Source organism: Lonchura striata, chromosome 17, assembly GCF_046129695.1.
Source record: "Lonchura striata isolate bLonStr1 chromosome 17, bLonStr1.mat, whole genome shotgun sequence".
NCBI lineage: Eukaryota > Metazoa > Chordata > Aves > Passeriformes > Estrildidae > Lonchura > Lonchura striata.
Window position 1 is genome coordinate 343,047 of NC_134619.1, and position 14,993 is coordinate 358,039.

The following is a 14,993-nucleotide window of genomic DNA, read 5'->3' on the forward strand; positions in this document are numbered from 1 at the left end:
AGTGCTAATATTTGCTAACTGAAATAATTGCTTAGAAAAGGTATTTACTTGATTTTTTAGCTGATCAAAGCTACCATTTTAATTAATGGTTATACTCTGCATGCTTGTGTGCATTCAAATAACAGCCCTAACCATGTTGTCTCAGAGAATGAGCCAAAAAGAATGTTTTGTGGATGCTAATATATGAGCTGGTCTTTGTAAACTGAAACAAGTGACTCCAATGCTCAGCAATAATTATCTACATTATACAGTATATTTTTAAACTTTAAAGTGACAGTTGCATGTGTAATTTGCACTCCTCAAAAGAATGCAAGTGTTTCCTAGATTGGACAAAATTCGAAGTGATTTTTCAACAATATCCACAAAAGTGCAGTGGCTTGTGCAAGCAAAAAGGCAATGGCCTTGAGTTTGTTATACCATCCTGTGCTATCAGTTTTGCTTTCTGAGGAGGTATATTTTTCTGCCAAAATTCAAGTCATGACACACAAAAAAGCAAAGAACTTACAAGGACCCAGCCTCTACATTTGGTCCTCGGACATAGAAAGGGACTCTGATATCAAACTCATATGGCATGGACTTCCCTTTCACCAGCCCAAACTGCCCAATATGATAACCATGGTCTGCTGTGTATATTAGATACGTATTTTCCAGTTCTCCTGTTTCAGCCAACATATTGTAAATCTGAAAAAAAGCAAAATGAAATATAAAATTTATTCCACTGAGTAGCTCTATATGTGGAATGCTGCATATCCCTTTCTATTATGAGTAACATACAAATAACAGCTAAGCATAGCACTGAGTTATCATAATGAACCACTCTGAATAATACATAATCACATCTTAATTTTACTAACTGAATATTGTGGCTATCACAAGACAAAATTCTGTTTTAAGGTAAAACACAGTAGCATACCATTTCAAAAATGTTTGGGTTCAGTATTTTGCATGAGAGCTGTCAAGATAGTACTAAATACATAGAGCAACAGAATTAAAAGTTTCAAGGTGTCACTTCAAAATTTTCTCTTCACTTTTATCTTCTTGAAGCAAATAGTTTTAATAAAATGACAGCCCTTTGAATCTCACACATATTCAGGCAGCATTCAACAACCTTGCCTTCAGACAAATGATTCCCCATTATGCAGAATATTTGCAAAATATCTTCCAGATAAAAATCACTCAGTCATACTCTCTTCAGTATGGAGAATTACAAGGAGATTTAAATGTGAATACTTCTACAGATTTACATAAGATGCCATGTAAAATGTACCAACTTGAGTATCAAAGATCAATTTTTATGTGATATTTTCACTTGAGAAAGGTGAGAAGGTGGTGGGATTCCACCAAAGTGGAGCCTCACACAAGTGCAAAATATCAGCACAAGAGAAAAACTGTTGTGTTGGTTTGGGAGTTCATTTTGGGTTCTTTTTCAAGTTGTTTTGTTTGCTGGTTTGGCTTTTTTGGGGGTTTTTTGGTTTTTTTTCAGGGTTTTTTGTTTGGGTTTTATTTTTTGTTTTACTTTTTTTGAGTGTGAGATTGTTTTGTTTTTTTCTTTTTAATTTTGAAAAACTAGTAAGTAACACACATAATTCAGTAGAAAAAGATCAGGCTAACTTGGTAATTAGAACTAAAAACCAACCTAACTGATTTTGCCTGCTGTGGATCACCCAGAGTGAAACTCTTTTACTAAACAGGAAATAAAAACTGTGTGGTAAAATCACCAATTTCCCCTAATGCTGGTATCTGATCCACCTAAACAGCTTTGTTAACATGAAGCAGAGATCATATTTGCCTGAATCGGTAATAATAAGACATTAGTAACAAGCTTATGCAATGCCATCTACATAATCTCATTTTTGCCTTAGAGGACTCCTCTAATTTTATGTTCTACCTTTTTTGAATAAGAATGCCAAGAGATAAGCAGAAAAATTACAACACCTTTAAATCGGCAAAACCATTCTTCTTCAGCATAGCTTTTAGTGAATACAGACATTTTGTTGAAGACACGTAGTTTCAATTAAGAAATCTCATTGTTACATGATGCAGACAATTTTACAAGTACTAATCTACGTATTTATTTACTTCCAGTATTTAACCTCCTCCGGGATCATTCCAGTATCATCACTTTTTGCTGCTGCTGTTTTCTTCTCTCAGAAGCTCAGTGTTACAGGATCAAAATAGACACACATTTAGGTAGTTATTTCCAACAGGTTGTAGGATGACTTTATCAAAGGACACATTTTTAGGATTTATGATGTGTAGTTTTTCAGGCAATCCCTTTCTCTTTCCCTTTATCAGTAGTGGTTCTGTGGCAAAAAATCAGCTTGATCACACCACCCAACTCAGGGTAGCTGTCTTTAGGAGATGAGGATCCTTATACATTGAATTAAGAGACAAAATAATCAGAGGTGAGAGGATTACGCATTATTTAAAAACTGTAGTTTTTTTAAGCAGTCCTCCTTCTCCTTCTTCCTCCTTTATCTTCACATGGAGGACAATATAGAGCTTAACTCAAGAAACAAGCACCTGTTTAGCCAAAAAAACAAAACAAAAGTGACTAATAATCTTACCATCTCCATAGAGTCATCCACAGACATTAGTGTTTGAAGGCGCTTTCTCTGTAGCATGTTAGTGAACTCCATGTGTATAGGCTTCATGGGACCGGTGTACCTCATTATCCAGTGCTTGTCTGGGTTTGGAGCATAATTATAACTGGGAGTACTAAGGAATACAGAGAAAATCACAATGTTTTAGCCAAGTAGAAAAAAGCCATAGTAATGAATATTAATTTCCATTTGATCAACACTGTAGGAAGTACTATCTGAGGTGCATGAGAAAATATTAAGATTATTTTTGAAATGTCTTCTACTTTCATGTTATGAAACATGGGAAAATGAAAACCACTTGGGGGGAATAAAATCTATGAAAACATTAAACACACCTTATCTTTCCAAAGATTTTGAGCTAACAAGTACACTTTAAGGCCAAGAGACTTAGCCTCAGAAGACTTAACTCCACAAGTATGATTAGGATGAAGCATGTATTACAGAGTTCCTACTCATGCAATTGCTTTGTTTTCACTCTGCCCAGATTAGCAGTCTTGTGCAAGCTGTTTAAAAATAACTATACAACTTGCTGAAAAGGTTCTACTATGTTCTTTAACAGCTTTTTACAGTTCAGCATGACTAGTTGAATATTGTCACACTTATGCACCAGAGGAGCACAGGCACTCTGCCTACTGGTATCCAATTGCATGTGAGCAGCAGAAGTGGGGAAATAGCTGGACTTTAAAGACCTGTGAAGAAAAGTGGGATGAGGAAATAGGGCTGTATTTTGAAGACTTATTCCAGCCACCAACTCCTTTGCTTGAAGTCCCAGCAAAATCACAAGAACCTAGTTCAATGTCTCCTTGGAATCTCACTGTCCCTCCAAGTTCTCATGGTCCTGGGACATGATTAAAGTGATGAGGAAAAATATTGTTCATAGTTGCACACGGCTGGAAGTTCCAGCAATCACATTTCTATGCATAATTATATAACTTTAGCTGAACCTAAATAAAAGATTTATTTTACCACCATGATGTAAACTCTCTGCAAAACCAGCTAACTAAAAGCTATTATTATAGCTTACATTTGCAAGAAATACTATTCTTATGTACTATATTTATTCCTTATATACTTCAGGTGAAGACCATGTTTTACAATTTCTTCACATCATGGCTCAAACACATCATGCACAGAGTCAAACATTAAAAATTACTTTTCCTATGTAATTTGGTTAGGCTTCCTTTTTTCATTCAAAGCACTAAACTCAGCCATTCCAAATGAAAATACTCATTTACTTTTCTCTTAGCATCACAGAATTTTCTAATAAATTCCTATTTGAGAAATTTCTACTTTTGGTTTTGTATAGGCAACAGAGCAGCAAGGTTATTAAAAGTTATTAAGCTAAAAAAAATGTAAGTTGAAACTACTAATCAAAATACTGCATATGTAATGTATCTTTGAATATGACATTCTTAGGAGATTTAATATAAATATTAAACTAATCATCTGACAATGACACTTTTATGCTGAAAGTCTCTATTAGATGCTATCTGAAAAATGTGCATATTTGGCAAGGGGAGGCTTCTTCATACAGGGAGGAAAGGTCTGGTGCCTATTCTCTCTGTATTATTAATAGTCTCTGGAATTTCAGAATGTTATTGTGGTTGAAATAATGACACTGCCTCTTTGAAAATGCTGACAGTTATGGAAACTGTTGCTATGTGATGTCCAGAATTAATAAAAATTGCTTTGCAAACTCCTTTTCCGCTTACTTTTTGACTTCCTGTCTGACTTGAAACCTCCCACTATTTAATCCAACCAAAACCCACCATTTTTTTTGATTACTACAAATGTAACCTTTTAGTCCTTAACAGGTTTTTCTGTCTTATGGGAAAAATTAAAAAAAATTAACACTTCTAGAAGCTAGCTAACTTCTCCCAAACTACCTAGAAGGGAAGCCCCAGACAGATTGCATTTGACCTTAAAAAAGATGGATGGTAGCATGTACTGTCTATTGAAGTAACATTTCAGATCACTGTTAAACTGCCCAGCTGCTAAATTCTCTACAGGTCACAATATAGGCAGCAATAAAGGAAAACTATGTAGCTGAGGGATTTTCTCTGTGAGTAATTTTCAAACAAGACAAGATTGCAGATGCATACGGAGAGGAGCACTACAGAATGAGATGGAGAGTCTGCAGTACAGGGCAGAATGCAGAACATGGTATAGAATCAAGAGAACAGCAGCATAAATTAGCCACAGAAGTACATACCAGAGCTCAGATGCAAAGCAGCACACTGACTAAAATCCATACCACTGGCTTTTAGCTATTACTAGCAATGCTACAATGATGCAGTATGTACATCAGTCAATGCCAAGCACTACTCTCCCACTTTCCCTTGGCTTTTCTTTTCCACAGAATCCACTTACAGACTTCATCAGCACTGCCACAGAAAAGGTGGAGGATCATACCACCTGGTATACTGCCTTTTGCTTTGGGGACTAGGCAAAGACTTTGTTCAGGGTATTGCTTACTGCTTTAGGGCAATTTGTAACTGTTCCACCTGCATTCTGATCCTTCCTTACAATATCCACATGACAATGAAACAGTAAGAACCACCTGCAATCCTTTATCACTGGGGACAGATCTTTCTGTCACTGAGATTCCCTGGAATTTGGGAACAAGGGGAAAAGTAGAAAGAGAACTAATTCAAATCATTCCTTCACTGTATGTACATGTTCTGCATTTTTACATTTACTCTTAAACCCAGGCCAATGAAAACTCTGACAGATACTATCATTATTATCGTCATTATTATTGTCACTATGCAGTGCTGGAAAATTTGTTTAGAAGACAGCTGTCAATTTCTTTGTGTGAGATGTACAAAACACCCTATTTGATGCACATATCCAAAAGAAAAACACTGTTCTTTAACCTACCAGGATAATTTATTTTTTTACAAACAAAACTTCTTTTCAAAAAGTGATACTTCCTGTGTAATTGTTAACACTGTAAGAAAAGTCACGTAAAACAATAAAAAACCAATAAAAGTGTAATTACTTTATAATTAGGAAGATAAACCTAATTTGTGTGAACAATCAAATTTAAAGTACTAGCAAAAGAAAAATAGACATATATAGTCTGTATTTTTCATTGCTTCAATCCTTCCACTCTTTTTCATTCAGCTAGAAAGTAAATTGCTACAGAATGTTGCATGATAATCACCTCCAAGATCCAAATGCCTTCCAGAGGAACCTAATAAAACTAAGGTCAATACTGGATATAAGCCATGAGAAGTTGCTCATTGGGCATTTCTTCAATTTTTATTTCAAAGAAAATGAAAGAGCATAAGATGGCAAACAAACAAGAAACACTTAATTACTGATGATCTGTGCCACAGATTCTCTTGGACACAGCAGAAAATAATGAAATATAAAATTTCTAAGTTATGCAGTAACCAGACAATAAAACAAAAGAAACTTCTCTCAGACTCTATTTTAAATAAAACAAAAAAGCTCAAATGGCTTTCACTGGACTTTGGGCTAGCCTGAGGAGCTTTGGCCATCAACAGATAATTATTTCCACCAGTTCCCAGCTCCTCTACAAACGCAAAGCAAAAGAGAATTCCTCTCAAAGAGGCAGGGGGAGGGGGCAACACATAGGAAGAAAGTTACAGATGTTGAACATCAAGGAAGGCATGAAGCCAGTACTTAGAAAACTGTAGGAATGTTTTCAGTTGCATCAAGAGGTGGTTTGGGAGAAGCATTCGTTTTGCTTCCATGTGAGGAGATACCTAGTGCAGCATTAAGAGCTGTACATGTAAAATGTCTCTGTGCTATAAACAAGAAACATCTCAACAAGGAACTTATAAACATGTTCCTACAGGAACCAGGTGATATTGCTTTTGGGATCTGTTCAAGACATTATATTGGGTCATGTACAGACCTACCAGCTCATTCAGAAACAGCCTGTGTAATTTGGTGCTGCAGGCGTAGTATGTATTGCATACTATAGTTTATATGTAAGGACAGGGAGATAGAGTTTCTTCCCCTGAAGAGATTATAGCCCAAGAACCAAATTTTGATCACCCTGCTCAGAATAAAAAGTGCTTTACTTCCCAAATAGGCTGTAACAATGTCAGAAGAATTCAACACGAATCTTCCCATTTATCCCAATGAGCTACTATTCTGAGTTTCAGATGCAGCAGCCATTCTCAACACACTTGTACCGGTCTGAGGAGGTACCAAAAAAGGTAATCTGGAAACTCTTCTTATATATTTGTGACAAAGTTATGCCAAGAGTACTATAAAGAAAACATTGTTCCCCTGAGGTACCCAGAACTTCCATATTCCAGAACCTGAAAATCAATCAAAGCTTTTTTTTTCCTTACATGTGTTCTGAGGCATTAGGAAAGAGTTGTGAGTACTGAGGGGCTGAATCTTCAGGACCATGAGGAGCAGCATGGCTTATAACCATCAGTACAGGCCTGTGAGGATACATCTTCTTTGATATTCTAAAGAAGGTAATACTGTCATTTGTAATCAGATCAGTCAGATAATCCTGCAAGTAGAAGCAAAAGTATAATGAGACACTTGAAAAGGAATTTCAAACTGGGGGGGCAATAGGAAGGAGAGGTCTCAGGTATCATAAGAAATAGGAAAAAAGAAGCTACTTCACTTAGAATGGTATGAGAAGGAAGTAAGTCACAGATACTAAGAACTCAAAAATTTAGAATCAAATAATTCTTTCTTCACTGCCTAGAAATACAAAAACCAACAGCTTCCAGATTTTTCTCAGAACTGAATGGCACTAAAGGAGATAAAATAGTATCCTTTCTTCCCAAAGTGGGCAACTACATGATGAAAAACACAATACTAAATACAATGACCAGGTATGAATTAAAAAAAAAATAACAGTGTCAGTATCTTCAAGGTGTATAGTCCAACCTTACGTCATAAAAATATTTTGAAAATGCTAATGGCTTGATATTCTTTTTTTTTTTTAATCTTCTGCACCAGAAATCACTAAACGAGAAGATGGTGGGCTAACTGAATCAAAGACTTTATTCAATGACAATCTGATTGAGATATAACTCTATCACACATATTGTTGAGAACTTAGAAAACTTCCTGTAGAAGAGCTGGACTATCTCTGTATTTTCTAAGAAGTATCATTATATCACTCTTAAGATATCTGCAAGAGCTATAGGGATTGAAGACAGGATTTTTAATGACAAGCCATGCTCTCCCTTAGGTGCTTCCATGGAAACACTACAAACATAAATACCCCTCAAACATGAGTAAGACATGAAACTACACCTTAAAAAAAAAACCAAATAACTATCATGGCACAGCAGAGGAGTAAAAATCAGACATAGCATTTGACTCTGGTCAAGCCAACAGGTACAAGTTGTGGTACAGACTGGATTGCATCTCCTTTTGAGTACAGCTTTCTGTCCACAGTTAAGACACTTGCTCCTCTTCACCTCTGTCAATGTCCTTGGTCTGAGAAGTCAGCCCATCATTCAGAGAAAGCCTTTTCCATGGACTATATTTACTTCCCCCAGGTTATTTCTTGTCTATGCCAGAAGGCTGGCACAGTCTCCATTTATAATTTTTCACACTTGTACAACACAAGGCACAACTGTTATGAAACTGCCATGATTATGACTGTTACTGGGATGGCACTTTCACTTTCAATGGGCATTAAATGAAGGTCTTCCACTCATAAAAGCAAGCAGGAGATGGAAAAATGCACCAAAGCAAAGCTGACTTCTGAACATGCCTTCAATGCCTGAGTCAATATGCATAGATGAGAGAGAATACTTAAGTGCTCTCAAAAATGCACTGCCATTAATCTTCATTATGCTGTTTCTTTAAGCGGGTCAATCATTTGAAGTGCGTAACTCATCTTTGATTTAGCCATTACAAGAGTATAGTTTTCCAGTTTCATTTTAAAGATACAGATTTCCACATGGTCAAAGCGAAAAATCACTGCAAACTCAGCAATTACCAGGTCAAATGACCAAACAGAAACATTTCACTGAATTGATTTCTAAAGGGTTTTTTTAAAGGTCCATACTGTAGAGGTTGTAGCTGTACAAAGTTAAAGTTACTCTAAAAATGTTGACCGAAGGTGAAAAAGAAAAATCAAAGTAGAATATATCCTGCAAGAAAATCTGAAAGAATTTAGTTTTCAGAAGAGTTTAGCAGTTACTTTAGAGGACAGAATAATCAGTGATTTTTTTCTTCTAGTTTTCCACTGGCACATAATTAACATTAACTATGTTAAACAGAGAGGACTAAAAAAATTCATCTGATTATATTAGTCATTGCTGGAAATGTGATTTTCCAGCAACAAAACTGGCAGGAAATAAAGAGAAAAGAGTCTTCCATTTCAGCTTCTGTCTGCTGATTTGAACTCCAGTGTTAACATCAACCAGTGTTGATGCTCTGCACACTGGTTTTTACTGTAGCTGCTTTTTATACAAGAATATGAAGATTATAAAAAGTTTGCATTTCCATCATCCTTATTTTTTATTTATTACCAAACTCTGTAAGAAAAAACTAAAACAAGTGAAACGTAAATGTTTTCAAGTCTTTCCCACACAGAACAGAGCTGAAGGTATTGGAACATAAAGCTCCGTGTTGGCTCCTTGGTACAATGGAGATGGAGAACAGTGCCTATGAAATCACTTGGCTGACACTGTTCCACACAAGATATACTTCCATCATAACATTTCAGTGCACAGCTGTAAAGATTAATTCTGTCATTCTTCACAGATCTGAAGGAGAATAGAAGACAAATAATTCTGTACATTAGTTTACTCCTTCCCCTTAGCAGCTGGTAATGGAGAAAGTAACCCTAGAAGACTGTGAAGTTTTATCTCTCAGCACAAAGTACATTCAATTATAAAAGGCAAACAGGGCAAAGAAAAGTGGAAATCCCAGACAGGAAATACCAGACATCAACCTTTTAAAGGAGAAACTGGCTGTGAACTGAAACAAAAATAGGAAGGCAGGATTTGCAATCAATAAGAGAAAGCAAACAAAACACGTGTTAAACAAATATACATTACAAATCACTTCAGAGTGAGTCCACTTCCTTAGTTATACATTAAAACTAGAGCAGGTTATGGATAGATTTAGTCACCATCATACTACAAAGTCACTTCTGCCTACTTTAGGACTTCAGTAAAGCTGGTTCCTTTGGAAAGGAACACTTTTAGCTGAAATAAATGTATTCCTGACTGCAAGCAGGTATTGAACTGTAGCATGTTAGATGAGGGGAAAATAAAACTGCATTTGACAATGACTATGAAGCATTTTTGTAAGTTTGGTCAGGATATAACATCCTTGAAAACATATTAAAAAGCATATATATCTGTATGCACAGAAATACAAACATAATAATTAAATTCTCCACTGATTCAGAATTATCATCAATTGTACCAAGATTCTGTGAATACTCCCTAGTATTGTGGCTGTGAAAGAAGTTCCTTGAACTAAAAGGGTGGGTCTAGCTGGAGAGAAATGGGTTCTTATCTCATGAATACTTGTGTAACTACACTGCCACAATAATTATCATACAAAGCATAGAAATAGTTAATCTGAAAAATTTAAGTCTACTTTCACATCTTCAGCTTGTAATACTTAACACAGTCTTATTTAACAGTCTCAGAACATTTTACTTGTTTACACTGTTAGTAACAATGTTTTTGGTAACATAACCCTCCCAGAATGGAAGGTAACAATGTCCCAACACTACTGTTACTGGTTGTAGATAATGTTACACATAGCAGCTTTCAAGTACAAAAAGAGATTGAAACCATGAAGTGCAGCTTTCTTGTGGTAATGTCCAAATGTTAAGAGAAATAAATAAACAGAACCTACCCTGGAGTAGTCATATCCATGTTTCTCCTTCACTCCATTTCTACAGAGTGTGTAGTTGTAAAATCGAGAATTTTTAAGTAATCCAACCCATTCTTTCCAACCAGGCGGCACATAGGAGCCATTGTATTCATTAAGGTACTTTCCAAAGAAAGCTAGTGGTAGAGAAAGCAGAAGCATAGTAAGAAGGCATAACAGAAACACAATTGTTAAATTGATTCATTCCTTTCTGATTTTTCTTAAAATAACTTTGTTCTCTCCATTACAAGGGATCTAAGATAAGAGGTAAGTTCTGAGTCTTAATCTTGCCTCTGTTTTTTTGGGGTTTTTTTTTTTTTTGGTTTTTTGTTGTTGTTTATATCTCCATAATGCAGATATTTTGATTTACAACCTATGTACAGGAGAAACTGGACCACAATTACCATTATACTTTCTTTTTTGGTACCTGATATATTTGGGGTCAGACCACACATCCCTCCTCCCAGATTCTTCTCTTCATATCCTTCATGATGCTGAGCTGCATCTATCCGCCTATCAGTGCCCTACGAAACTGCACTTACCACCAAGCGTGTGAAATTAGAACTCATGTTTTAAGATATTAACACTCTTCATTTCATCATGAATGCTGTGCTTTAGGTATTTTGAAAATGTATTTAGAGCACTGCTCTTCTGACCTATTTCAACAGACAATTTTCCAGATATTAACTTGGGTTCTGAACGCAAGTCTTAATTACACATAAAGACTTGTTTACCTCTCTAAAGTCTTTTACTTCTGCATCTGATACCAGTTTTCCTCAGCCCAAAGTTTGCCCAATCATTAGTATAGTGATAGAGTGGTGGGAGAGAGAGAACACCTCTGTCCTTTTTTCAGATGTATAACTAGCAAAAACTACTTTTAATACTTTTTGTTCCTTGAGAGACAATCAGAGGGAAACAGATGAGAAAGTACTCTGTGCATTGCATGGAACAACCAGTTAGACCAAAGGTCAATTATATTTTGCATTCACATCATGGCCAAATATACTTTTAGACTGACAATGTACAGTGGAATAAACATAGCAAAATTAATGAATTTACTGCAGTAATGGGGGTTCTGAGATAAAAATCCTGTCATTAAGTGTTAAATTTCATTCCATAGGTAAATTTTTTTTTAATGAGATATCAGTTCTTTTTAGGTATCAAAGTAACTGAAGTAGTGAAGCCATCTTCAAAATGGTCAACAAAATGGTCCCAAGTCTGCACCTTTTGTGACAACCAAAAATACAATACTACTGTAAAGATTAGAAGATGTGGCATCAGTATAATTACCTTAGTAACTGCAGGAAATCTAACAGATTGCATAAAACATACGGTGAGTCTTCCACCTCTTAAGAGTACTTTCAAGGAGGGGCTTAAGACTACATTTTGTTATCAATCCCTTTAGTTCCTTCATTGAGGTACTTCACCAGGTAGACTAAGGGCAGAAATACAAGTGTGTATACACACAGCCATTTTAGTCTATTGCAAACTGATGGCAAATTTTTCTCTACCTTACGGCACACTGACAGCATAGTGTGCTATCATATCCTCCATCCCCCATTATCACAGGGACATACATAGAGTAGTTCTAAAGGCAAGAGCCTTTACAGGCACAGCTCTTCTCTGTAACTGGAATAAAAAATACCAATTAATTAATGAAACAGAATGGCTGTAAAAACCACGTTGTACAGTGACTTGTAACCACTGCACTTAGAAGAATCTATAGATTGTTATGCCAGGGAACTAGTCTAATATCCAGCAGGACAAAGGCAAAGCACAGTAGTCTTTGTGACACCTTTGCTCTTCTTCCTGAATTTGCATTGCACATTCCCCAGTTGTGGCCAAGGATCAGCACCAAGATCTATTTACAGAATCAGGGGAATTGGCTGGAGGGGAGCAGATGAAGCCAAATGAAACAGAAATACCCAAACCAAATACCTTGAAATGGTAGACAAGACCAAAGAATACTGATGGTGAGCCAAGTCTTGCTGTCCTTCTCAGATAAGCAAGTTCCCAATGGAGTTGGGACCAAAGTATCCTTTCACTAATGCCTGTGACAGCTTACCAAAGTTTAAACACAGATCTATAGGGCATAAGTATCTTTCTGACTATCCCTCTCAGGCACCTTTTGAAAGTTAAAAGGAAAAAAATTGTAGAACTTCTTGTTAAGGTTATGGAAACTTCTCCACAGGAAGAAAGAAAACAATTCTCTCATGGCTCTCAATTTCATCACAAATAGCAGTCACTCAGGTAACCCTACCACTGTGAAGTCTTCCCCATTTCCACAAGCCTTCCCACAGCTTGTCAATGGGCTGTGTTGACTTACGGGGTATTGTTTTAAAGATGAGCTGCTCAAAGGCAAAAATTCTCATCTATTTCTAAAATCGTCTTCATCCCTGGAACAGAAATCTTCTCCTGGAAGCACAGGACTACTCTCTTTCTCTGTCCAAACTTCTCAGGGGATCACAGCTATTTCAACATCTGCTTATCATAGCATGGGGGCCTTTGCTTGATATCAATTTGAACACTTTAATCTCCCCATAGTTTCATGCATTATAGGAAAAAAGAGTCTTTTCTCCATAGCTTACAAGAGGATTTCAGCCCCAAGATCTAGGCAAATCCTCATTCCCTCCCATCTGGGACTTAATTTCTTCCTCACTGACCTCGATATCTTCATGTTGTTCTTTTACATGTTTGCATCTTGTTCTTTTCTCTCACTTGAGGGAGAATTGAAGCACTGAAAGGGTTAACATCACACCTGGGGCCTACCTGACCCGCCGGGAGCTTCGGCTGGGCTGTGCCAGGATCAGCCTCGTGGCTGGTTTTTGGTTTTCTTTGTGTTCAATTCCAGGCGGAGGGCCACTCAACACGGGCTGCAGAGGTCTCTGGTCTCAGCCGCTCTGGGGGAACCTGGCGGCAAGATCTTAACAGCAGCGGCCAGCGCTGCTCCGGCCAGCGCTGCTCCGGCCAGCGCTGCTCCGGCCAGCGCTGCTCCGGCCAGCGCTGCTCCGGCCAGCGCTGCTCCGGCCAGCGCTGCTCCGGCCAGCGCTGCTCCGGCCAGCGCTGCTCGGGCCAGCGCTGCTCGGGCCAGCGCTGCTCCGGCCAGCGCTGCTCCGGCCAGCGCTGCTCCGGCCAGCGCTGCTCGGGCCAGCGCTGCTCGGGCCAGCGCTGCTCCGGCCAGCGCTGCTCCGGCCAGCGCTGCTCCGGCCAGCGCTGCTCGGGCCAGCGCTGCTCGGGCCAGCGCTGCTCGGGCCAGGGCTCCGCAGCGTGCCCCGCCTTCCCGCCCGGCAGCTGCTGGGGCCCGGCCGGAGCCGACGGGGGCCGGCGGACGGCCCGAGGAGTGAGGAAGGGGCCCGGCCCGCAGCAGGACCGCCCGGACCGGCCTGGCTGAGACGGGGCGGGGAGGGGGGGCCGGGGCCCGCCACCTCCTCACCGACCGGAAGGAAAGAGAGTTCCCGGGTTTTTTCGTCTTTAATGTGTGTCTTCCACTGAGGCGCGTCCAGTTGGGCAGGGGTTCAACCGACTGTCAGTTACACAAAAAGCTTTGCATCACTTCCCCAGATTTTTCTCCCATTCCAAACCACAACACTGATACTCTCAAACTAACTAATGGATGACAGTGCCTGCTAAGACAGTATTTCTATATAGAGAACAGAGGATCTATGGAAACTAACTTACCTTCTAGACAAAAATCCAGAAACCTGATGCCCAGTTTTGTAAGTCTCTGAGATCTGGAGGTATCACAACACTTCAGCTCCTAGTTGAGCAAATCACTTCTAAAAATTAAGTCTAACTTCTACATCACTTGGTTATTATTTTTAACAATGGCCTGCAGTCCTTCTTCAACTGCAAAAGCTATATGTTCTGCAAGCAGGATGTTACTCTGATTTGGATAATCTGTTTTCTTTATATGTAGATAACATGACAGAGAAGTGCAATATGGCAGAGTGACTAGGACACTGGAGGGTAGATCTTTATTCCAATTAAATATTTTATAATGGCAGAGATGGACCTTCTACAACCACTTTTCTCCAGGTTCAAAATACACGATTGGTGAGAATGCGCATTTTATTAATTCTTTGTATAATTCAAGTATGGGCCAAGCAGCACAAAAAGATACCAAAACATTACCATATAAGCAGCAGCTTTTCCCTTTGTAAATATGTTCATTTAACTTAATAGGGTTACCTAAATCTGATGCTGGGGGGAAGCAAAATGGAATTAAGAGGGAAATATGCTACATGTTTTCTGAAATCCTTCCTACACGATATTTGTTCCCAAGAAGCATGCATGCTTCTCAAGACTACATTTCATCTTTCCAATTATTCCTAAACACCTTTCTGGGAATTGAATGTCTAGAGAAATCATAACAGCTGACTGCCCCAAAGCACAAAAGGAGCAGTCCCTTCTGTCTCATTCTTAATTTGCTTAATATATCAGTTTTATGAAAAAAGTCAAAACACTAATTCCTTTTCATAGCACCTTTCTTGGTTGTTCTGCATACTTCAGGTAACTGTAGGCCATATTCTAGGTTTGCTACGT

The 14,993-nt window shown here is 38.2% G+C and overlaps 1 protein-coding gene across 3 annotated transcripts in view; it reads right to left on the reverse strand.

The window, feature by feature from the left end:
- The window catches only part of SULF2 (sulfatase 2), an 88,156-nt gene that overhangs the window by 31,553 nt on the left and 41,610 nt on the right, over positions 1-14,993 (reverse strand). For all 3 annotated transcript variants that reach the window (XM_021539237.2, XM_021539236.3, XM_021539235.2), the window contains exons 4-7: positions 10,437-10,588; positions 6,935-7,104; positions 2,568-2,718; positions 506-681 (exon numbers count right to left, since the gene is read on the reverse strand). In XM_021539237.2, coding sequence (XP_021394912.1) covers positions 506-681; positions 2,568-2,718; positions 6,935-7,104; positions 10,437-10,588 — 649 coding nt within the window. The remainder of the gene's footprint in view (positions 1-505; positions 682-2,567; positions 2,719-6,934; positions 7,105-10,436; positions 10,589-14,993) is intronic.